The 23,271-nt window shown below is 45.0% G+C and overlaps 2 protein-coding genes across 3 annotated transcripts in view; one reads left to right on the plus strand and one right to left on the minus strand.

Moving 5' to 3' along the window:
• LOC104492752 (complement component C8 beta chain-like) overlaps positions 1-2,631 on the plus strand; it is a gene marked incomplete at its 5' end in the record, with an annotated part of 8,435 nt that extends 5,804 nt beyond the window's left edge. Inside the window, 2 exons of the mRNA XM_010135343.1 lie at positions 1,000-1,068; positions 2,480-2,631. Of these exons, the coding sequence (XP_010133645.1) occupies positions 1,000-1,068; positions 2,480-2,631 (221 nt within the window). The remainder of the gene's footprint in view (positions 1-999; positions 1,069-2,479) is intronic.
• A 6,515-nt stretch (positions 2,632-9,146) lies between these two features.
• C8A (complement component 8, alpha polypeptide) overlaps positions 9,147-23,271 on the minus strand; it is a 20,036-nt gene continuing 5,911 nt past the window's right edge. Inside the window, exons 5-11 of one of the 2 annotated variants that reach the window (XM_010135342.1) lie at positions 22,713-22,902; positions 20,910-21,110; positions 19,366-19,606; positions 14,970-15,098; positions 14,140-14,297; positions 12,046-12,268; positions 9,147-9,298 (exon numbers count right to left, since the gene is read on the minus strand). In XM_010135342.1, coding sequence (XP_010133644.1) covers positions 9,147-9,298; positions 12,046-12,268; positions 14,140-14,297; positions 14,970-15,098; positions 19,366-19,606; positions 20,910-21,110; positions 22,713-22,902 — 1,294 coding nt within the window. Of the gene's footprint in view, positions 9,299-12,045; positions 12,269-14,139; positions 14,310-14,969; positions 15,099-19,365; positions 19,607-20,909; positions 21,111-22,712; positions 22,903-23,271 lie in introns of both variants that reach the window. The other variant, XM_010135341.1, reaches the window with a different exon arrangement.

The following is a 23,271-nucleotide window of genomic DNA, read 5'->3' on the forward strand; positions in this document are numbered from 1 at the left end:
CCCCCCCAAGCTTGACGTCTTTAAGCCTCCTCCTTTGCTTTTTTAAGATTGTTTCCACCCTCCTAGAGAAGTGACTAGTCTCAGCATTAATTAGTGTTTGTAAAAGTGTTTTGAAGATGAAAAGCACCACCTAAGTGCCAAGCGCAGTTATCACCGTCACCTCCCCCCATTTCCAATAAAAGCTCTCCTCCTTTCTAAGCGGGCTGTGATTTTAAAATGAAGGGGAAAAATAATCAAATTGAATGAAAACCGCACTGCCTAAACAGAGATCTATGATGTGAAGAGAGCTTCTAACAAAGGGACCATTTTGTCAAGTGCCTAATTCCAATCTGCATCTGCAAAAGTCCTGATGAGAATCGTTACCGTTTAAATGTATCTAATGTAGAAACCATCCTTCAGGTACCAGCTAGCTGATTGTAGCACTTGAAGGATTCGTCTCATGATTACGCTTGTTTAAATAACTTTTGAGAAGCTGAGTCAGGTTAGCGTTTCATTTAGGAGCATCTCAACAAGAGGTGTAAAACGACTGGTTATTTTCCTAAGTGGGAGCTCTGCTCCACCATCCCCCCGCGAGTGCACACCGCAGTCCAGGGCAGCCGACGTTGGGGTTATGTGGACTTTTCCTTTGCCACAAGGCAAGCTGGGGTGCTCCGGTCCCAACGCTCATTCCTGATGCTGCAGTTTGCTCAGCTCTACCAGGCTCTCTTTTGGAGAGGAGCAGGGGGGCTGCGTGGTACCCTGGCTTGCTGAATGGCTGTAGCTGAGGTTGAGCCGCAGTGCAGTGGCAGGGACAAATGGCTGGGGAGGTGAGAGGGGTGGCAGGGTAGTCACAGCTCCCTGCTTTATTGCTATTTTATACTTTCACCATCAGAGAAAAATGCTGATACCATTTCACCCGCTGTCCCTTCCTCACAGAAGATAAAGCGCTGAAAGGAAGTGGGTGTCTGTAGGGCACTGTGACTCGAAGTCTCTAATCCCACCATTTCTGCTTGCTTTCAGGAACCAGGTGTGAATGCTTATGTCCCATTGGCTACCGTGGCACTGCCTGTGAGATCAGCAAGAGGAACGGTAAGAGGGACCCCAAGCCCGCGGAGACAGTCCCAGCTGTACTTAGGAGTGTCCCTGTGGGGCTGGTGGCTGATGGATGGGGAGTGATGCCCAGTCCTGGCTGTCCCCGCTCTGCCCAGTGCAGTGCACGCGGGGTTAGGGTCCTGCAAAGGTGACGGATACACTTCGCCTGCCCCCATCTAAATTTCATTGCGCTCAAAAGGCGGTGGCTTTGCCTTTGCAATTCAGAGCTGCATAAACACACTTCGCAATTGTACTAGAATAGAAACTCCTACCTAATTTGCATCCTGTGACAAGCCTCAGGTCTCCTCCAACAGCTCCGTTTCCTGAGTTTTTGCCTTTGATACAGCCAGTTTGTTGCAAACTGTTTTCCCCCAGATACGCTATCATGCATTTTAATCTTAAAATTTTATTATGTTGTTTGGAGGCACTTACTAATGCTTCTTGGTCACTTTATATCTTTGCTGTCTCGTGACTGATGTTCTTAACTCCTTCTAGTTTAGGGTGATCTGTGAATGTAATCATTTTGTTTACTTCTTCCAGCTCATTAATTTAGATGCTAAATAATAACCAGATCTCAGCCACCCAGAGATCTGGCACCATCCCGCAACTTAATGCACTGCATTTATCATTGTGCTTTGTTTACAGTCTTGTGTCCAGTTCTCATTCTGTATGACTGTGTCGTAACTAAGCAGGGCTGAAATAACATTTTAAGCCAAGATTTCACTGAGCAAAGGGTCAATTTTGAAGGTGTTTCTAAGGAAGTCCATGAAGCCTTAATCTGTGGAGTCACTTACACCTTGTTCCGGTCATGTAATTGCATCCGACCCTCCCAAAGACTCACATCCATCCACTTCTCAAAATATAACTTCCTTTCTCACTCCTCTTTCCTCCTTTTATGTATTGCCTTCATGTTCAGCACCGTGATTCTCAGGATTTTGAATTTATGTCACTCACATGTTCAGGGTCCAGAAGAAACAGTGTAATAGAAAAAGCAGTAGGTAGAAAGCTGAATATTCAAGCTGTTGTTCATTGAAGAAGAACATGCTAACATTTCCCCATGCACTTCGAAATGTTGCTGACACAATTTTAGTTGTTTTTCTTACCTAGGCTTGGACTAAGTCAGAGAGAGAAGTATCCTACAAATATAAAGCTGATAGATTTTTTTTTTTATGATGTTGTTGTCCTTGCTGCATAAAGTGTAGTTTGAACAAACACCAGAAATGCTGAACAGAGAATTAACATCTTCAAAGCAATCACTTGTTGTTAATGACTCAAGTATATTGTTAGTGGTGTGGATAGAGGCAGAGCTGTTTGTATTTAAATATGATTCATGAAAGCTGACAGCTCTTCCCATGGAAAACGCGGCTTTAGTCTGACAGTCCTTTCTGGCTTTGGATTTTTTTTCCAGGTGCTGCTGTTAATGGAAACTGGGGGTGCTGGGCCAGCTGGTCTCCCTGTTCAGGAGGTCAACGAACAAGGAGACGACAGTGCAACAATCCTGCGCCGCAGAATGGTGGTTCATCATGCTCAGGGCCAGATGCTGAGACTGTTACTTGCTAGAGGGAATCATTATGAACTTACACAAAACCAATGAGCAGTTGGCAGACAGAGTGGGAAGATGTTACCTGACTGGCTTGCTAAGTTGGCTTCGCACTGCTTATGGGTCTCATCCAAGTGCATTGAAGTTGGAATCATTTCAGAAAGCATTGGAAGCTGGTGTGTGTTATGAATCACACCTTCAGACATGCTTTGCAATTGTCCCATGGGGTTGAATGTGCTTACTGTTCTTAATATTTTGACTTTCTCTGGCTTTATTGCAGTGGGCTGACTGAGACAAGCTTTATCTCCTGCCTTACTCGGTAGCTGCATGATTTTAAATTTTACTGTCTTGTTTTTGAAGGTTCCTTTGAGATAAGAAAAGACTGTTTGATCTTACGTGCACCAGAATGTGTGCTAATACGCAGCTTCTGTGAAGACAGCTGTGTTATGTGGAGCAAAATACAGCATGTTAAAGTCTAAATCTCAATGAGCACAATAGTATCTAATGTGACATTTTAAGCCACTGTGCCTCACTACGCCAGTTTCCCAATTTATTTTATTTGGCTTAAATTGTCTGTTGTATTAGAGATTGTCTTGAAGGAGTGAAAACGGAATTGTAAAGAACAGTCTGCTGACACCAAAACATTGTTAGACTGTGTAGCAGTTGTACTTCCACAGCAGCAACAAGCTTCCTCCTGTGCCTTGGTGAGGTAGAACAGATACGCTGGGAGTATCAGATACGCCCCAGTATGCTCAGATACACTGATGCTCTAGTTCCTTGGGGAGGGGAGGGAAGGACAGGGGGGTGGTATGGGGTGGAGAACTGGAAAGCAGCTGCTGCTCCTTCTGCTGCTTAGGGATACTGGAAGGCAGTAGAGATGGCTACACTTGCAGGAGAGGCTGCACCCTGACTAGGAGCTATTACTCCAGGATGCCAGGAGCAGGATGAGCTGCCAGCTCTTCTGTCATGGGCAGAATAAATGGAACATTGTGGAACAAATACCTTTGCGTGTCACCTGAGGTCTTCTGCCCTTAGTAGTTGCCTCTGCCCCAAACACGTGCTAGTTCATCAGTCTGAGTGTGAAAGCTTGAATTTCAGCAGCTGCATTGCTACACCACACAGGTAGGGACACCTGCGTGAGATGGAGAGAATTTGCTATGAAAAGAACCAAAGCGAAGTGAACGGCTTGCCCTTTGTTACTGCCCCTGGAGCCACACATCACCCACTGAGAGGAGCGTCCAGTACTGTGCACCGTTTCATGACTGACCTGAGCCTGGAGTGTTCCAGGGACTTTCCTCCTACAGCTTTGTTGGTGGTTACTGATTTTTGCAGAGACATTTGGTGGGGCATGCTGTAAAATAACCAGCAATAGTTTTGCTTTAGGAAAATGATTCCACCAGTGCAAAGTTGTTCCTAAGTGTTATGAGTCTTCTAACATGTGCAAGGTCAAACAGTCTCCCGAGGTTTTTTAGCAATGGTGGTGATGATGGGTTGGTATCACCAGTTTCTCGCCTTTCAGACTGACGCTGTCTAAATGTAATTCTTGTAAGAACAACTCAGGCTCTTTGACATCTGAACAATGGAACGTGCATTTAGTTGTAGCCCTCGTGCCGCCTCCACACGTACTGACAAGGTTTCTGTGACAGCTTTAAGAAAGGAAGAGCACATTGCGTATGTAAAAGAAGAGTGCTCTGTACTCATTATGGGCTTCGTCACCGAGCTGCCAGTGCGAAATATTTCTGTTTACCACTGTGTAACTGTGGTATCTTTTGTCTGCTAGAAATTTGCCAAGAGGTTCATTTCAGGTCATGGTCAAAGAGGTCACTGCTTATGCAAACTATGTCACTCTTCAAACATTTTTAAAGGGACACTGTAGAAGCTCTGTAGAACCAGAGGACCCTGATGATGGCTCATGGGTGCCTGTGATGATACAAACTGCAGTGCAGTTGCCTGCCCATCTTGAGGAGCATCGATGTAATCTGGTTAAGGAACTTCCTCACATGAGTCAGCTGGCTTCTGTAAATTTGATCACCTTTCCTGATCGTCAAGCTGGAGTGAGCACTCTGACACACAGCCACAGTGTGTCTGTCCACTGCTGCGGCAAGCAGAGCCAGATGTAGCAACCTGAATTTGGACTGTTGTTCCCGGATTGGAAGAGACAAGATATTTTGAACTGGCAGTGCTGGGATTTGAGTATTTGGGTTTTGGTTTGGTTTTGGGGGGAGGTTGTTTTGGGGTTTTTTTTGAGGAAGAGGGGAGAGAATTGACAGTCTTCAAAATCAGCAAGGTAGTCCAACTGAAGTATGATTTCAGTAGTGGTTGAATTTTGAGCTTACAGGCTTAGAAGCCTCCAGAAAGGACAAAACTTTATCTTGTCTTTGTGATTTTGTGCTTTAATTCAACTAACTAATGATTTATTGTGACTTGGAGGGTAATAAAAAATTACTGTGCTGAAGCTTTTATTGTTCCATTTTGGTACGCATTAAATTTTGGTACCATCTTTTACTGGTGTTTCTAACTTCCACTCACTATGTAAGTTTAGATTAATAACCCACATACAACAACTCAGGAAGGCTGCAGGCACAATGCGTGCAAGCCCATTTCTCTGCTTGAGACACTTGTCTCAATGGGCTTAAATACATTTTGCTTGTGAAAAAAGAGGAACAAACTCAGTAAATAAACATGGAGAAGCTGTATTTTCTGCACCTTTCTGCTTGAATTGCTGCTGTGATGTGTGCTGGACCTGGTCAACACAGCTTAGGAAGCTCCCAAATGGGTGGTTTAGGTAAGTTGTAATTGTCACATGCAGCTTTCCCAGGACAAAATCAACCTGACTCTTGCAGCCCCTGATGTCTCTATCAGGAGTGGGTAAATCAGACTGGTTTCCAGCCTAGATTCATTGTTACCTGTCTTTTCAGATTGCATGGACACTTTATGTTTACCGTGCAAGGCTGGACTGTGGTCTAGGCTGTGTCGGGGGACTTGCAAACCCCGTGGTTGCTGTTACCATGACACTCATTAACAGGAGCATGGCAAATTCCTTCACCAGGCTCCTATTTCTCCCACTACTGGATATAGTTGTTCTCCCCAGGTTCTTTCCCAGACAGAGAGATTTTGTTGAAAGCATCCCAGTGAGTGCATGCAGAGGTGTTAACAAATTTCCACCTCTCTAGTTCTACCGTGATGGCTACAGAGCCCAATGAGCACCCGAGATAACAGGGTCGGGTTATTGCAGGTCAGGTTATGCCTGCAGGTTAGGTTATGCCTGCAGGTTTGCCTGCCTTTTATATCCTATTTTAACACCCCCCTGCTTCTGCTGATCAACAAAACTAGAGACGAAGACAGTAGTTATGACCATTATAAACGCAATTTTGTTTTATTTTTTTGTAATGCAGCACCAAGAGTCCCACAGTGTTGAGCATGATAGAGCAGTGCAACAAATGCCAGTCCCTCCCGTAACGCTCCAGAATCCAGTGTTTCTTTTGTTTCAGGTTTCGTGGGATAGGATTAAATGTTTTGTATCTTCCTGTGCTTTTGCATTACACTGTGCAGAAAGGAAGGCAATAATTTTTGAGCTGCTCATGCTGAGGAATTTTTGCCAGCTGTAAAATCGCAGGCTCAGAGGGACGCGGGCATGCGGATAGTCGGCGTGACATTGACCCCGAGGTAGAAAACAGCTCTGTCTCAAGCGCCGCCCTTATCTCCTCTTCCGTTAGCTGGTTATCTGGAGTCTGCACCTTGCAACCTCAGGTATATTGTCATCAATCATTTGCTGTTTTCTTTTGCGTACTGGTTCCTCTCTGCCCATCCTTTGTTAATAACCCAGTTTGCCTATATCCATAAAAATATCTGATTGTGATAACATTTATCCAAAGCACCAAACATCCATCATGTGCTTATGGGCGAGATAAACAAGGTCTCCTGGGAAATATGCCGCAAGAAATATATAGGATAAATAACTATATCAAATGTATGTCAGTGTGCAAGAGGGGAAAATCCATTCATTAAAGCCAGGGTGGAACTGTGGTGTGTTACTGTACCTCTAAGCTTTTAGTTTAAGTGAGAAACGTACATTTTTGCTGCTTATCTTATCTAGCACAACTCTCATGCTGGCCACTTCAGCATGAGATATATTAGCTGCTTTGACTGTGTAATTGTTCATAATCTTTTTTTTTTTTTTCCAGACCTTACAGACAGCTTCTTCCTTTCTTCTGACTTCAGCTTCGCTGCTCCCAAGTTTCAGCTGTACGGATGCCTGAGCCCGAGGTGCAGCAGGGGACTGGAGTGGGAGGAGGCGGGCTGCTACTGAGCTGCCTTTTGCATTTGAAGGAAACCCTTGGGTTTGTATTTTCTTCCCCTGAGCTGCGAGGTGAACAATGAACTCTGCCCCACACGTATCCTTGCTTTCATCTCTGTACTCTGCAATGTTCAGAGTGGAGAAAGAACAACTACAGGCAAATCCCACATTTTTTTGCTCTTATTTATATTTCATGGTGGTATTTCACATGCAGTTTCTTTGATCACTTGGATTTATTCTTTTTTTGTTGTTGTTCTCCAGACTGATCTATCCTTCTAGAAGTGGCTCTAAAAGCTGAGGATACAGGTTGCCTTCCTGCAGGGCCCAACCCTCCTCAGCCTCCAAGGCATCAGATCTCTCAGTTCATTATTTTCTCCCCTCTGGTCACAGAAGCAGCATACTCCATCTTTCTAAGGTGACTTTATACTCATTTATTTTCAGGCATTTTCCTGAGTCCTAAGCAGTTGGTGTAAAAGTAAGAATTGCCTGTGAGCCAAACTAGTCCTTGGTGTAAGAACACTGTCTCCTGTTTCTAGATAACCCACCAGCCCAACACCAAACTATTGATAAAACCGTTGATGGAAAAACTTGGTTTGCTCCTACATCTCACAGTCCTTTGGGGTGTCTAAATCATACTGATAGATGGGTGCTTCATGCTGCTGCATTTTCCCCACATAGAAGACATCAGATTCAAGCCCTTGGGAGCAAATTCATCTCTGGGTGAATGTCACCTTTACCTGGAAAAGCAAAGCTGGCAAAAAGGCCACAGCTCTGCCACTCATTATGAGGATTTTTCACCGAACGATTACATCTCGGTGTTTGAGACAGCACGGTTTGTTCTTTCATACAGGAAAACAAAGCCTACAGTTTCATTTCCAAGTAAAGAGAAGTGCTGAAAAAATTATCCTTTGGCAAACATGCACACAAAAGAAAATATGGACCAGATCTTCAGGTAGCATAAATCAGCTGTGGCAAAGGAGCGACGCTGATTTGCATCAGCTAAGTGTCAGACTCTAAATCACCACTGACGCGCTGTTGAAAAACAAGCATTTCCAAGAACCAGAGCTGTAGCTGAGCAATTTCTTTCACTACACCGTGATTCCTTTCTACTCCCTCTTCCCATTCAAATGTATATAGAAATGCTCCTTTGTGCTTTGTGGTTTTGTTGCTGTTGTTGCGTTTCATAATGCCTGATTTCTTCTCAGGGCCTTTTTTCCCCCCCTTCTTTCCTTGTAATGAAAAGCTCAGAAAATGAAGTGCCATTTGCCTCCCTTCCACCCCGGGTTTTTGTGGCAGTTCATTAAGAAGAGGGAGCTGCGGGCTCTCGCCGCAGTCTCTGGACACAGTTCAATACTGTGTGAATTTTTGTGCTGAGATTTACGTCTTACATTCAAAAAAGCCCCTTAAATCAAACAGCCCGTTAGCATCTTCTCCGGCTCTGGGTGCCTGGGAGATAAAACGCCTGTGTGCTAATAGTCAATTCATCACTGATCTTAAAGAGGAGCAGCCTTCGCTTGCGTGTGAACATCCTCTACCGAATGGTAGCATTCGAGCCCCCCTACTTATTACTTCATTTATTTAAGATTCTTCGTTGGTTTGGGTTCAATTTCACAATGATGCTTAGGAGTCTTTAGGCTTAAGCCTTTTCCTGTGCATAGCAGCATATGGCTTTGCTACAAATGCAGCCCTGGCCGATATGCTGGACTTAAAAATCTGACAGTGACAACTTATAAAAGTTTCATGCCACAGTATGTCAATACCAACTGCATAAAAATGCAGAGATCATGAGCTTTTAATGTGTTTTCCAAAGGCAAATAGAAGAATTTCTATGAGCCAAGCTTACTTATGTAAGCACTTACAGTAATTTTATTTCACGACACGTTATAGCCCCATAGTCACCAAGCACCAAAGCCACCCATGGATTCTCCACCATCTCCGGCATCGCAGCCGTGTCGCTGCAGACTGGCAGGGCTCCCATAGCATTGTGTGGTGTGGGGACAAGGGGGCAGCCGGGCGTGTGTGTCATCAGCTGGAGCAGCGTGTCTGGACAGCAGTCGAGTTGTGTACAGCCAATCCAGTGTGTCTCCATACGTATGGAAATACAATACTTGACAATTATTTCTCCCCAGTGTAATTAATTCTGTTGCAGCATTGTTCCCAGAGTGCTTATAGCCCAGCACAGCATCCAGACTGTTCTCAACCATATACCTGTGGGGAGCGACACTGTCCCGTGGGTTTTCAGCAGGCTTTGCTCTGCAGGTCCCTCCCCGCGCAAGGCTTCCCGCCGTGCTGTGGGGCCGGGTTGTTGCACTGCCGGCTGCGCCGCGCTGTGCCCGACTGGCAGGGTCCCCACTCTGACCAGCAGCTCCACTGCCCGTTTGTCTCACCACCTGTAAACACGTGAAAAAAAAGGGGTGGGGGGCAGGGAAGTATTCATATGGCCCAACAGCAGCAGCGTACTGTGACACTGTGCTCCTCCTGGTCTGACCTGTGTTTCCCATAACCCTGCTCAAGTGATAACCACAAGTGGTGGTGTGATGGATGTATCCAGCTCAAAATGGATTCGGAGGAGATGGATAACACCACAATAGCCAAGGGCTCCTTTGAGCAATGGGCCCACCTAACCGCAGTGCTGATCAATGTCCAGCAAGACAAAGCTGGAAGAAATGAACATCTGTAGTCGGTATGCAAACATGACTGTGAATCAATCATCTTACTCCATAAATAGAGGACAGCCCAGGGCCTGCTGAGCTCTCCTGCACGGCATCAGGCTGCTCACCAGGATCTCCCCTTGAGTAAGGACTGAAGGCTATTCCTCAAGGTTGAAAGAATCCTTACCGCATCAGCTTCTCAGTAAGTGAATTGTGAATAAACCCACAGAAACTTTTTAATCTTGGCTAACTGATATGAAGGATCGATTGCGCAGACAGGGCTTTAGATATAAGCCATTGACCCAGTTTGGGACTAAGTCTGGATCCAGCCACACCTAAACCCCCCTCTGAGAAGTTCAGAACACAAGAGGGAACCTTCTGAACCTCATGACTTAGCGGGACGGTCTCCCTGACGGTTTTGTCTGACCCTGTCCTCTGTGCAGTGAACAGTGAAGTGTATCTTGCCATTCAGTCTTGTTAAACCACTGTTGCATTTGCTATCAAACTTTGTTAAATCACTGGTGTCGATTAATAAACATACTGCTGCTTCTCTTATGAGTGAAGCATGTCACTCGTCTCAACACGTACTTTGGGTGGGAGCTGGGGAGGAGGGTCGAGCTGAATGCCTCCAGCAATTTGTGATTTGGGCTCTGGCTGTAGCCTCTGCTGCGAGCGGGACTTCCTGGTCCATCCCAGCCATGCCCAGCACACTTGAGATCAAGGTGCTTTGAAGCCAGGGGAAATGAAGCAACATCACCACCTTCAGACACCAATAGCTGTTTCTTTTTCTTAGCTCATTTGGAAGGCTCTGCCTTGGCTTTCCTTTCCCAGAGGGCAGCTGACAGCTCTTTCTGCACTAACTTTTCCTGCTCCAGCCAAGGCAGAGGGACAGAACGCTCCTCTCATTGTGGAGGTGTTTTGAAAAGTCTGCCCATCCCTTTGGAGTTGGGTCGTTTGAAGGCTTTTTCATTACAGTACAGACTGAGTTGTCAGCAGCGTTCGATACTGTGGATTATGGCAGCGCTCCTGAATGATGGGAGTGCTTGATGGCTGTCATTTACTGTCGTCTCTTATTTACTCAGCCGGCCTTCATGCCTGGCTTGGGCACTTTATTAATCCAGACAGCACAAATGGATGTGTGAGCTCTTCGTGCTGGGTGGAAAGCTGGGTTTCCCATCTGCTGAAACATCATGCTTTAATAAAACTGGGTTTGGTCTTAAATGGAACTCAAAATTTGAATCTAAAAATTGCCCATGATTTGGAAGGGTGTCTGCGCCACTGTTGCTAAAAGCAGTGCTGGCTGGTTCAGTGGGCTACTTTGGGGGCAGGTCCTGAGCTTTCCAAGCTCCTCATCTATGGCAGATTCCTTGGATTTGGACACAAAAAACATATTTGATGAACATATTTGAGATACTTGATGAAACCCACTTTGCAGTCACTGAAGCAATGCCTTTGAGTTTATAAACCATCTCCCCAGCTCTGCTCTAACTAACTCCTTATCACAGCTCTTATTTTCCAGTGGTGACCCCTAGTTATGAACACATGGTTGAAGGCCTGGAGCTCTGCCTGGTGGAACTGCTCTGCAGATGGATTTTTCTGCCAGCTTCATGTGCTGAGATTTGGATTTTTTTTTTTTTGTCATCACAAATCAGGACAAAAAATTCCAGAAAGAACTTGAACTGTGACATTTTCTTGAAACAGAAGAGCGTGTTCCAAGGTTGGCTTTTTTGCCACCCATTTAATACTTTAGGGTAGTATATAAAGAAATATAAAAACCATAAATAACAGCCTGTCACTTTGGAAAAAAACCATTTTTTTTCTCCCCCCAAACAGATACTTCTCTTTAGTTAAAATGTTATGGGACATTGAGGAGGAGGAGGAATCTGGCAATGTGGCAATTTTTTACTACACCATTTGTGGTAGTGCACTGCTTGAGCACCACTTCCCAGTCGCTTGGGAAGGGAAAGGGCTGACCCTTTCAGCCTCCCTCCCCTCCCTGCCTGTCAAGGTTTATGTTCTCATCGTGGTTGCAGGCATCCTCAGTGGGATGCTACAAGTGCTCCGGACAACCACCATGCTGAGGCTGTAACACGCCAGTCCGTGAGGACCAGATGATGGGCTCATTTACGGTAATGATCTGTATCCGTAGAGCACCACAGGCAGGCAGAGACCACCCCTTGGTGGGCAATGTGGGCAGCTGGGCTTTGCCAGGGTGCTGTCACCACACCCTAGCTGAGCTTGTTGCAACATGGCAGTAAGTTTCCAGCTATTAACATGTTTCCACTAATTTATAATAATCACCTGAACTGCTAATTTAAAGCTCTTGCAGGGCTGCTTAGGGTAGCGTAGCAGCAAAAGCGCTAGGGAAGCAAAGGCTTGACTGATGCATGGATGAAAAGAGCTGTTGGTTAACCACGTGGAGGGGAAAACCCAGTCCCTTTGCTGCCTTCCACCCACCCTGCTGTGGGTGCACACTGGGGTCTTACCTCGGCGCTCAGTCTGCTCGCAGGCAGGACCTCTGTAACCTGGTCGACACTGGCAGAAACACGTGTCTCCCACCAAAACGGGTTCCCCGTTGTTCTGGCACGGTCCGCAGCGGCAGACGTTGAACTCCAACAAGTACTCGTCTAAAGCCCTTTTCAGGTTTTGCCGTTTGGTTTCCATGTTGCCAAGGTTGCTTCTGCGGAGAATTTCATGGATGGGCTGCAGCTGTGTCAGATGGAGATGAATAGCACGAAGACAATTTCAGCTGGGCATCAACTGAGATGCTACCACACCGCAGTCAGAGAGCTGTGACATTGCTGGATAAACTCAGGGCTCAGAAAAAACTCATTTGTCTTCCTCGACAGCAGCATGTACATCATGCAAATGCATTACGACGACTGATGGGCCCCAGTGAGAAACCACCGTTCCAAAACCTTCCTCATCTCAGAGGTTTGTGTGGGATTGGCTTTTCTGGACATGCTTTGGTATTTCAGTGTGGATTCAAATGATAAATTAAAATACCCCAGTAGGCCCGTTTTTTGATTGATTTTTTTAGTGCTGTCACAATCTCAGAGATTTTTGCAGTCTTTTTGCCTTTTTGAACAAAATGCTTTGGTAAGAGCTTTGGACAGTGGGTGTCATCAAAACTTAATGCCAACCTACCACTAACAATGACCAAATGGGGAAACCATCCAGTAAATGCTGAATGTGGAGACTTTTACCCTTTGCTGCAGCAAAATAATATCGAGCCATCAACAACTTTAAGACCACAACATGCTCATAATATTTCCAGTAGCAAAATCCAGTTCCTGTATCCCATTCAGCAAAAATAGCCTGGTGTGGACAACTGTCATTATAGCTTGCCTGACTGAACATTAATATTCAATAAATAAAGCTAAAAGCTCAGGGCTGGTCCCAGGACATGTATTTGTATTTGTCCGTCCATGTGTCTGCGAACACTGCGTGTCCTGCCTGGGAATCAGTGGAAACCGGTCACAGAGAAGAGCTGGGCATCCTCTTGTTGCACAAGGTGCACGGAGAATGATTCGGGGGTGGGGTGGGGGGGTGGAGGTGGGGGGTCAGCTAGGCTTTGCGAAGAGCTCTTCAACAAATTTGCACAAGCCTGTTTAACAAATGAGAGGGAGCTGCAGATAAGAGCTGCTGAAGCAGACATGAGCGCTTATCGGCAGGGCTTGGTGGTCAGATCCAGCTGAGATGCTCTGGAGCAGCCAACAGAGAGGTCAGCACATGGTTTACTGGAAAATTGCAATAAATTTTGCCCAGAATTGATGAGAACTTGTGCAGAAAGGTGAATAACCTGCAGGTGGAACTGAAAGCACTTCTATGTAATTGGGGCTTTCTGCTGCCTGGGAGACACCCAGAAAAGTTTGCAGAGTCCCTCTTGCCCTACCAATAATGCAGATGATTCCTGATTCCATTTTCCATTTTCCCACCCTCCATCAGAGCCAGGAGCAGGTCTGCTTTCAGATGAAGCTGAGAGGAATGGAAGTGTCAGCACGTCTGTGCCATGACTGAGCATGACCCTCTTTTTTGGAGCATGGGGAAAGAGAGGACCCACCTGATAAAGCAGCTGGGAGCTCCCTGGAAAGAAAAAAATCCTGGAAACACTTGCATCCGTGTCCACCATGGTCTGCAGAGGTTAGGCATAGCCACTGCAGCTCAGAAGCGGGTGAAAAGCAGGGGAGGTCTACACAGAGCCTTTGCTGGGGTGGGCAGGAGTCCTTCCCCAGCCCTCTGCTGGTCCCCTGCTTATATAGGAGGGTGGACAGCATCAAAGAGAATAATAGGGATGAATGCAACCATGGAGAGCCATTCATTGGGAAGCTGTTTGGGGACACATCAGAAACTTAACTTGCACTAATCCAGCATTAATCTCCTTGTCTGTCTCCCTGCGGATGCAGTCGGTGGGAGATGTACTCCCCATTGTGAAATGAATAAGAGGTTACCAGATCAGTGGCCCATTACATTTAATCTTGTTCTGTGATGGGATCACAATAAAAATACAAAATGATCTGCTCGACTACACTTTCATTCCTTATAGCAGCAGAGTTTCTTCAACTGCAGAAAAGCCTTACCTCGAAATCAATAACAGCAGGATTATATTTTAATGACCTTCCCCAGTGACGATACATATTGCCATCCCAACTGCTTAAGAGTCCTTTGCTGTAACTGGTATCTCCACCTCTAATCCGGGGAATAATATCTTCCACAACTGCACTGTGGCTCTCTGAATCTGAAAAGTTGAATTACACCCATATTATTTAGTTACCGTTTCCACACTGCCCTAGAAACTGCTTAATGGAGGTGAGCTCAGTCATGCTGTCAGTGAGCGGCACTGACACTGCCTCCTGAAATCAATGGGAGCTCGGCGTCCTCAGCTCACGACATGAGCCCTGCCGCTAAGGCACTCAGTGACACTGAGCATCCCAAACACTCTAAACTGGTAAGACCTGAAGAGCCTGCATGCCTCCAGCCTTGGTTTCTAGTTAGCAAGTGGTCAGTATATCATGCTGCCCGTAGCTGGTTAAGTGATGTGCAACTCTGGGGCCGCTTGGCCTCTCCGAGTACATTTCATAGTCAGTCTTGACTCTAGTAATTGCCATGTTGCCCTTGTCATCCATGCCCAGTGAGTCATGTCTGTAGGGACTGCAGCCTTCCAGCCACCCCACTCCATCTAGAGACATTCTAACCCAGGTATTGCTTAATAACTGCTCTTTCAAGAGCAAGCTACTTCTGGAGATTTGGACCCAAAGTTGCCCTGGTTCCATGACTGGGCCTGAGCCGTGGCTGGGGATGGCACCATAGCTCTCTTCTTCATAACCCTGTGTGATGCTACTTGAATCTGTGTTCAAGTGAACAAAAGTGATGCAAGATGCCTTAACAGCCGTCTGCCCTGTTACCATACCAGTTCTCAGAAATCCTTTCTTCTTACAGTCAGAGGATGACAGAGATGTGCCCAAATCCAGGTTACTCTCGGTGGCTGTAATGCCAATTGACAGGCCAACACAGGCACTTATCTCTTCGGCTCTGATGTCTGCAAAACAGAAAGGAAACGGGTAAAATCAGTGACTCATTCTGAGTGGAAGGATGTTTTCCTACTTGTTCTTTTTTCTATCAATGAAGAAAATACTCGATTATTTGCATGGTCAAGAGCTATTCCAGGCACAGGACAACCTTTAGCCTTGCAGTGGAAAAGCCAATAGTTTATTGGGGTATATTGGGCCTATCGCGTAAGAGGTGAATAAGGAGATGTCCTCACTGTAAAAATTATTTTCTTAGAAAATATTAGAAGAAAGTAAACATCTTAACACAAGACTTTAGGCATGTATTTCCTTGTATGGTCTATTTATTTAAATATAAAACATTTTGGTTTTTACAGACTAACTGACAACTCGGGTAAAGCTGAGAGCAGCAGCTGAAACCAGTAGATCCTCCCTAATTTTCCTAAACTCAGGATCTGCCCCTTAAGTTGCTTAAGTAGCATCTTAAGTAGCAACTTGCAAAAGGCCTGTCTGCTGCAAGCTGCCAAAACCTTACTGCCTGCTGTGGGGCTGCTGCTGCAGCACCGCCACGTACATCATGAAAATACCCAACTGGAGACCCATGAAGTGACTGCAGAAGGGTGAAAGGAACTAATGAGGTGGTTTCACCAAGGTAAGCAATGCACATATTTCATACCGCCTGGTTTTATGTACACACTTCAGTGTACCGCAGATACAAGGCTGTCTTCTTTAATGGTTAAAAAAATCCATTGATTTCAATAAATAAGGGTGTTGTAAATAATAGGTAACTTTTATATTGCTCTTTTTGTCAGAGGACCTTAAAATGTTTTACAAAGCAGCTCAGCGATCAATACCACGGTATTGAAAGGGAGGCGCAGAGGTCAGTGGGGTTTGTGCATCATGGGTTATCGATCTGAAGACTGAACTTCCATCCGAGCCCCAGCCTAGCACGTTGTCTACTGAAGTGCCTCACCCCAGCGCTGGGGAGCAGTGCCTTGTCTTGCTTGTGATTAAAACACTGGTGAAATGCCCATAACTCTGGTTTCCCTCCCTTCTGCCCACCCTGCCAGGGAGGCTTGCTGGAGCCATGCAGGGCATGGAGCTGCTCGTTGGCTTGATGGGTCCCAAACGGAGGTGCTCAGCATCTTGAGAAAGGGGCTGCAAGTCCTGGCTTCAAACCGGTGAGAGCTGAAGCATTCTCAGCACTGCAGGGGGAATTACATCCCATTGCAAAACTGGGCCCTTGAGAAAGATTATACGTGTAGCACTTAATTGTTTTTACTAAACTGTTCAGCAGTTGTAAACACAGTGGGTAAAGTTCATTCACCCAAAGCAACATGAGTGATCACTTAGCTTGGTGTTGGAGTACCATAAAATTAAACTTGAGGAACACCCTGATTAATTGATTTACCATGGTTTCCGTTGAGTAATTACGTTCAGCAAGGGTCTGTCAATACAATTCGTTATCGGTTGCAGCAAGATCGAGTCCTGATAAATGAAAAGTGGTTATCATTGCAAAAGGGTGGTCATAGAAAATATTGGCACTTGAGGGGGGAGCCCTGATAGGTTTTTTATATGATATAATTTGCGATAGTTAAATGTGCTCGAGTGATAAGATTTACTACTGCATTTTGAATTAATCAGAATATATGAAGACTCTTTCTAATTTACTCTGTGTATAATGGTCCTCCCATAAATGTTCTTGTAATGTGTGAGCACATTATACTGTTTTCTGCTAAATAATAGAACCATAACAATCTATTTTAAAAACAAGTAATGAAAGATATTGATGGCAGAGCAACAAGGGGCCTCATTCTGACATGTATATTTGTTTCACTCACGGCCACATCCATACAAGCCCTTGCAGCCTGAAAGCTGCAACTGGGTCTGGCAGCAAAACCGCAGTTTGGAGCTCTGCATCAGGGAGTTGTGGTCTGTTCCTGAGTATCTTAAACCCAGAAGGTGACTTCATTTTCAAAATCTATTTTTCCTAGATGCTGAAAGCCCAGCTCATGCCTATGCCTAGCCAGGTGCTCAGCAACCACCCAAACTGTCTCTCATTTAGGGGACACTCAGCCTAGGGATCTTCCTCCTGGGCATGTGCTTTAGTCTCTGATGTACAGAAAAGGGGTGCTTTCTTTTCCAGAGCATTTAACACGTAGCCTCATGGGCTAGGTGGGCTCTCAAGATGCAGTGGTTGGTCTAAAGCAGGTGCCATGCTGCTCAGCCCTATGGGGACTCAGCAGTACATCTGCAGACATCTGCAGAGCTTCAAACTTGTCTTATGAAGCTCTTACTATAAAGCTTGAGCGCCGATATCCTGATCCTAACCGTTCCTTGGGAAGGTGGATAATCCTCTTGTAAACACAGCAAGCCTGACTGTGATCACCGTTAGAAAAATCAGGGTTTTTTTAAGTAAATGCTTGTAGACAATGGCGTATCAGCCATTGCAGGTGTGTCCTTCTGGGTCTACATCATGTGATGTAGAGCGCTGCTGACTTCGTGGACTTCCTAGTAGTCAGATGAAAAGAGAATGAAAATTACACCTCCATTGGGGCACATTTTTTGTCTTTTGCAGAACTTCAAAACCTTCTTTCCTAAGATAAGGCATCTCATAGCAGTAAATCTCCTCCTTCTATACACAGCAAGCACAAGATAAAGCAAAATAATAGCTTCCCTCCACATACTCTTGATGCATTCTTTCTCTGAAACTGGCAGTCTGCTTCCTGAGGACTTGCTTGCCAAGGTCTTCTTCACTTCTGTATCACTCACTCTTCAAAGTGAATAAATGATTTGAAGAAGCATCATGTTTCCAAACATTAGTAGGAACTTGAACAATCTCTCAAGCGGTAATTTCTTGTGGAAAAATCGGCATGGTTAACACTCAGTATGGATTGCATAGTTATCCTAGTGCTGATAGTACCAAACCTTTTCAGACCGGAGGGTAGAATTTAGGGCAGCACCATGGAAATTAATGGAATTACAGCAATTCGCATCGACTGCAGGAATTTGTGCCTGTTGTTTAAGCTTACAATTTTCTTTTGCAGAAATGTCCAGCCTGGAGTTACCAAGGAGGTTTGCTGAGTTACCCTCAGCAGAGCAGATTGATGGTCCTTAGGGGAAGTGGGATCTATTGCCTCGTCGACGCCTTTGCAGAGGTTGACAATCCGGTTAGCGTACAAAAGTTTTTGATTAGGAAAAATGTTATGTTTTGGCTTGCTAGTAATGGCTATGCTTGCACTCTAGACATCTGCAGTGCCTATTTAATGTAACTGGGATTTAGAGGCATAGCTCTCCAGCAACATACACTCTAATTTGTTGAAAACTGGAGCTAACAGAGGGCTGTTAGTCTTCACATGCGACACTAACCAGAGTAAAGCAGCAGAGGTATTACCTAGTGCAGTGCGTTACTTCCTTTTACAGAAAACTGAAACCCTCGCTATTAGGAGGCTAAAACAGGAGCGGGCTATCTTTCTTTACTCCGGGTGAGCGTGCAGTCCTTGCATGTTCATGAGAATGGTCAGAACAAAGACTACAAGAAATAGGAGAAGTTTAGAGGAGTCTAGCAAGTGATGCTGGAAGAAAGGGAGAAAAGATGCTCATGTTCCTTCCTAAACTACCCAAATCTCACCCAGATTCTTGTGAAATTAGATCAGGAAGTGTGTTTTCAACCTCTTCTCCCATGTAACAAGTAGTAAGACAAGAAGAAACGGACTCAAGTTGTGCCAGGGAAGATTTAGGTTGGATATTAGAAAAGATGTCTTTAGAGAGAGGGTTGTCAGGCATGGAATAGTTGTCCAGGGTGGTGGTGGAGTCCCCATCCCTGGAAGTGTTTAAAAGATGTGTAGATGTGGTGCTGAGGGACATGGTTTAGTGGTGACTTGGCAGTGAAAGGGAGATGGTTTGATTTGATGATCTTAAAGGTCTCTTCCAACCAAAAGGATTCTGTGATTCTATGATCCTTTGACTTTGTGACACTCGGGCTATCCCCTGCTCTGTGGCCAGTAGTGCATTCATCTTGTGAACACGATGCAGATCCCCTACCCCCTAACCCCACGGAGCAGTTTTGGACATGTGACACTTATGTGTCTATCTTATAATGGGACGTGCCAGACAGCTCAGCAAAGAGGTGCTGATGAGCACCCACCCTACCAGAGCCCAGGGAGATGATGGCTGTGGGGAACAGCCAGAGCCTGGTGAGTTACCCTGGTGGACTGGACCCACCCATGGCCACCAGGCTGGAAATACCTGGTTTAGAGCAGAAAGTTGTGAGCAGAGAATATTGTGTGGTTTTCTAACCTTTTTTTCTCATTTCCTCTTTGTTAATGACAAGGATGTACTCGAAGATGCCTCCCATAGTGCCAGATGTCATGAAATGAGTGCCGTAGTCGTCGATGAATTTGGCATACATGCCATAGTTGTAGGTGTCTGGAAGCTCCTGCAGGGAGAGTAGCACATCTTCATCCAAGACAATGTTGTCCCTTCTCATCTTGAAACGGGCTGTCTGCACCTTTGTTGAACCTCTAATGAATCCAACCTCCTGCAGGAAAAGACAAGCTGCCACTCAATGTTCATGTAAAAAACCAAGTCTTTTCTAGTCTTTAGGTTTGCAGAGGAAAGCCTGAATCTCTGACTGTCAGTGTGTGTTGAAGGCATGAAAACAAGCCCAGGTTGAAAATCTGGTGGAAATCAGTGGTAATTCATTTTTTAGACTTTCTTATGTGCTCTATAATGTGGAGGGCAAAGCCACGGGTTTGGATGCTATGGGGTTTTTTATTGGTGTGTGAATACAACCTATTGAATAGGGGTCCACATGATTCCTCTCCACACCCCATCTCTGCTATTTCTTTTTTCTGGTTTCCTTTCCATCCTGTTTATTCCCTTTTGCTTTTTCACAGCCTTGACCAGCAATGCCAGACAAGGGCTCAAGTCAAACCCAGCCCAAGCCGGTGATGGAGGGATACCCTGGCCGGGAAGGTTCTCACAGTGGGAGGATTTCCTGGATATAGCACCAGATCCACAAGTCCTTTCCTAGATTACCTACTGCCTTGGGCAAGGCTGCAGTGCAACCAGAACAGTGGTTCCTCCAGTAACTGATCATCATTTAGCCACAAACATTGTGCGAGCCTAGACAAGGGCACAGTCAAAACTATAATGGTGCCCATTTCAAACAGCTTTTAAGGACATTTTAACTCAGAACTATATCAAAGTAATTCTTTTTTATTGTTTTCTGTCAGCAGCCATGAGAGAAGTGGAGAAGGGGCATGATAAATGTGGGAAATACCAGCATTATGTTATTAAATTGGAAAAAGATCATCATAGCTACTCCACGATGTAAACCCACTGTGAGGAATACACCTTATTACCGGGTACCCTTTTTTCAGCACTGTGTTTTAACCTCCCATGAAAAAGCAGTGTATTTCCCCATCATAAAGCAGCTTGTTTTAATTTGAACAAGATATATTTGCTACCAGAGATCATTCCCTGAGGACAACTGTTTTGATCCAGATCTTGATATTTCCTCCTCCCTCATCATCACTTTAAGCATTTTTTTATTTATGTACTTAATGTATCTGTGAAACAGGATGGGGTGAGATGACATGTGTTGTGGTACTTCATAATGCAATTTTATTCCCAGTCCCTGTTTGCTAAAACATAATAAGAACAACAAACAGGATTACTAACGATCGTACATTTGCAATTACATGAACAAATTAAGGTGCAATTACTATGTGTTAAAAAATACAATTGAGGGAGTAAACTGACATAAGTTACAGCCAGACCATGTGATGCACAGATGACACAACTGGAGCACATGCATCGCTGATTTTATTTTTTTTTACCTTTGCAGTGTATTGCGTGAAATTCTTTAGGGAGCCTTTGCCACCTGATAGAGTGAGCCCCAGGTTTAACTGGAAAGGTGATTTTCCAGGCTCAGTTCCAATGGTAAAGCCTTCCGTTTTGGATTTATCACTCTTAAGGGCATCAAACAGGTCCTTTGAATCATCGAAAAACTCAAAAGCAAATCCAGAATCAGCATGAGCCTAAAGTGAGAGGAGCAGACATTAATTTTTCAGGTACTTCCCTTCCTTTTTAATCGCTATTTCTTTAAGGAGATGATGATGCCTCTGTTGAAGCGCGTGATGCTCCTGACAGCACTGACATTGACTTCGGTGAGTGTGGAATAAAAATTTAATCACATGCCGTTTCACTTGGAAATACAGGAGAAATGCAGATAAAGTCATGCATTTTGCTTCATCCATCTCTAGGCAGGGGATAGGTTTGTGTTTAGCCACTCAAAGCAGCATCGTTACAGCCAGAGCTGGTAATGGTCCCTATTAAGCTAGCTTGACACTTCCCATTATAAAACCCTCCTTCCAGTTCCTTACAGATCGGCCAAATCCAAACAATTTGGACTGAATTTTTTCTTTCCAGCCTTTTTCTGGATGAATTTATTTAGGGAAAAAATTCACCAGCGGTGATCTAGCCACTTGCAATGGCAACACTAGAAAACAAACATTGTTTTGCCCGTGTTTTAAAGAATTGACTTTTCCCTTGACAGCTCTGCTTTGCCCGTGTGTGGAGTTGAGCAGCCGTGGCTGTGCCATTTGCCATCTCTATAAAAACCCAGCTAAATTGCCAACACTGAAGGAAAAAAATCTCACATCATCCTAGGTGAATTCCTAGACCCCGGGAGGTAGACACTCCAAAGTCAAGATGCATATGGGGCACGCTCAGGTGTCCCTCAGTGCCTGACCATGGTGCAGATGTCCTCCCACTGCTAGCAGCACGTAAGGGGTAGGAGAAAATGTGGTCTGTGTGGTGAGGTTCAAAGTGGGCGCTAAGGATCACAGGGGACTCTGCCTGCTGGGAGGACATCCCTGGAGGTGTTTAAAAGCCATGTGGATGTGGTGCTGAGGGACAAGGTTTAAGGACCCTGGCAGTGCAGGGTGAGTGGTTGGAGTCAATGACCTTAAAGGTCTCTTCCAACCAGATGATGCTGTGATTCTGTGACATGAAAACCATTTGCATATTCCCCCAGAATAATGTGTTTTCATTCATTCAAGCCCGAAAGCATGATGAAAGTTGAACAGTGTGGCCAGGGCACCCACTTATGATGTGGGGGACCCAGGCTGAATCCATGTTGTCCTTAGTTCAGCCTTCAGCATCAGCTGTGACCCCACAGACTGTAGGCACTGTGGTACATGGTGATGGCTTTCAGGATCTTTGTCTCACTCAGACTTTGGATTTATGTCCCTTGTAGCGATGCCATAGACTTAAAATGCTTTCAAAGATTGAACCAGTAGCATTTGTCCCATTTTACAGACGGCCAACCTTATCCCTAGAGAGGCAAGTGGCTTGTGCGAGCTCTACAGATCATTAATAGTGGAACTTAAGAGAAAACCCATTTCTCTTGACTGTGGCCAGACCAAAGCAAGCAGTAGTGATGCCTGGGTGATAAAGCATGTTAGTCCCTTGATGTGCCATAAACCAGCATTTATTTCATCGATTGCCTGGGGACAGGTGGAGAAAGATACCTTGACAGACAACGTATAGTGAATGATAAATTGTACCTAATATTTTTATAGCAAGTTTGGCTTATACTTGGGGAAACACTGCAAAATTTGACCACCCAAAGTACTTACTAGGAATTGGTATATGTGAAAGTTGTAAGGTTTGCGGAAATACTTCTCGTCATCCGCGTAGTACAGACGTTCACATGCAGCATCATACTTCAGCTCCCGCCACTCTCCGTTGTAGACATACTCACAGTGGCCTCCCAGAAAATTCGGATCATATATGTACTGTTTCTCTTCCTGTGTTAGGATATTGTATCTTGGAAAGAAGTAGCATTCAAAAAGTTATCCATAGCTCCTGCTTTATTTTCCCAGTGGTCTCTGTCACCGTTTGTGTGCTCCTGACACTACGATTTATCTATGACTTTGAATTTGGATAGTACCTAAAATCTAAGGGTTGGGTTTGTTACCTCCTTGCTATTTCCTTCCCAAAGGTAAGAGGAGAAAAAGAGCCATTTTAGTTCCAAGACATTGGCTTGGACTCAAGAGGCTAGAAATGGAAGAAATCAGTTAAGTTGTCCAGTCCATCCCAACAAGTACCGTAATGAAAGCCCCCAAGTCCTGGAATTCCTCCAGGTCCCCTGTGTGCCTAATGCATCTCACTGTCACAGAGTGTTTCCTGGCATTC

Source organism: Buceros rhinoceros, unplaced genomic scaffold (assembly GCF_000710305.1).
Source record: "Buceros rhinoceros silvestris isolate BGI_N320 unplaced genomic scaffold, ASM71030v1 scaffold74, whole genome shotgun sequence".
NCBI lineage: Eukaryota > Metazoa > Chordata > Aves > Bucerotiformes > Bucerotidae > Buceros > Buceros rhinoceros.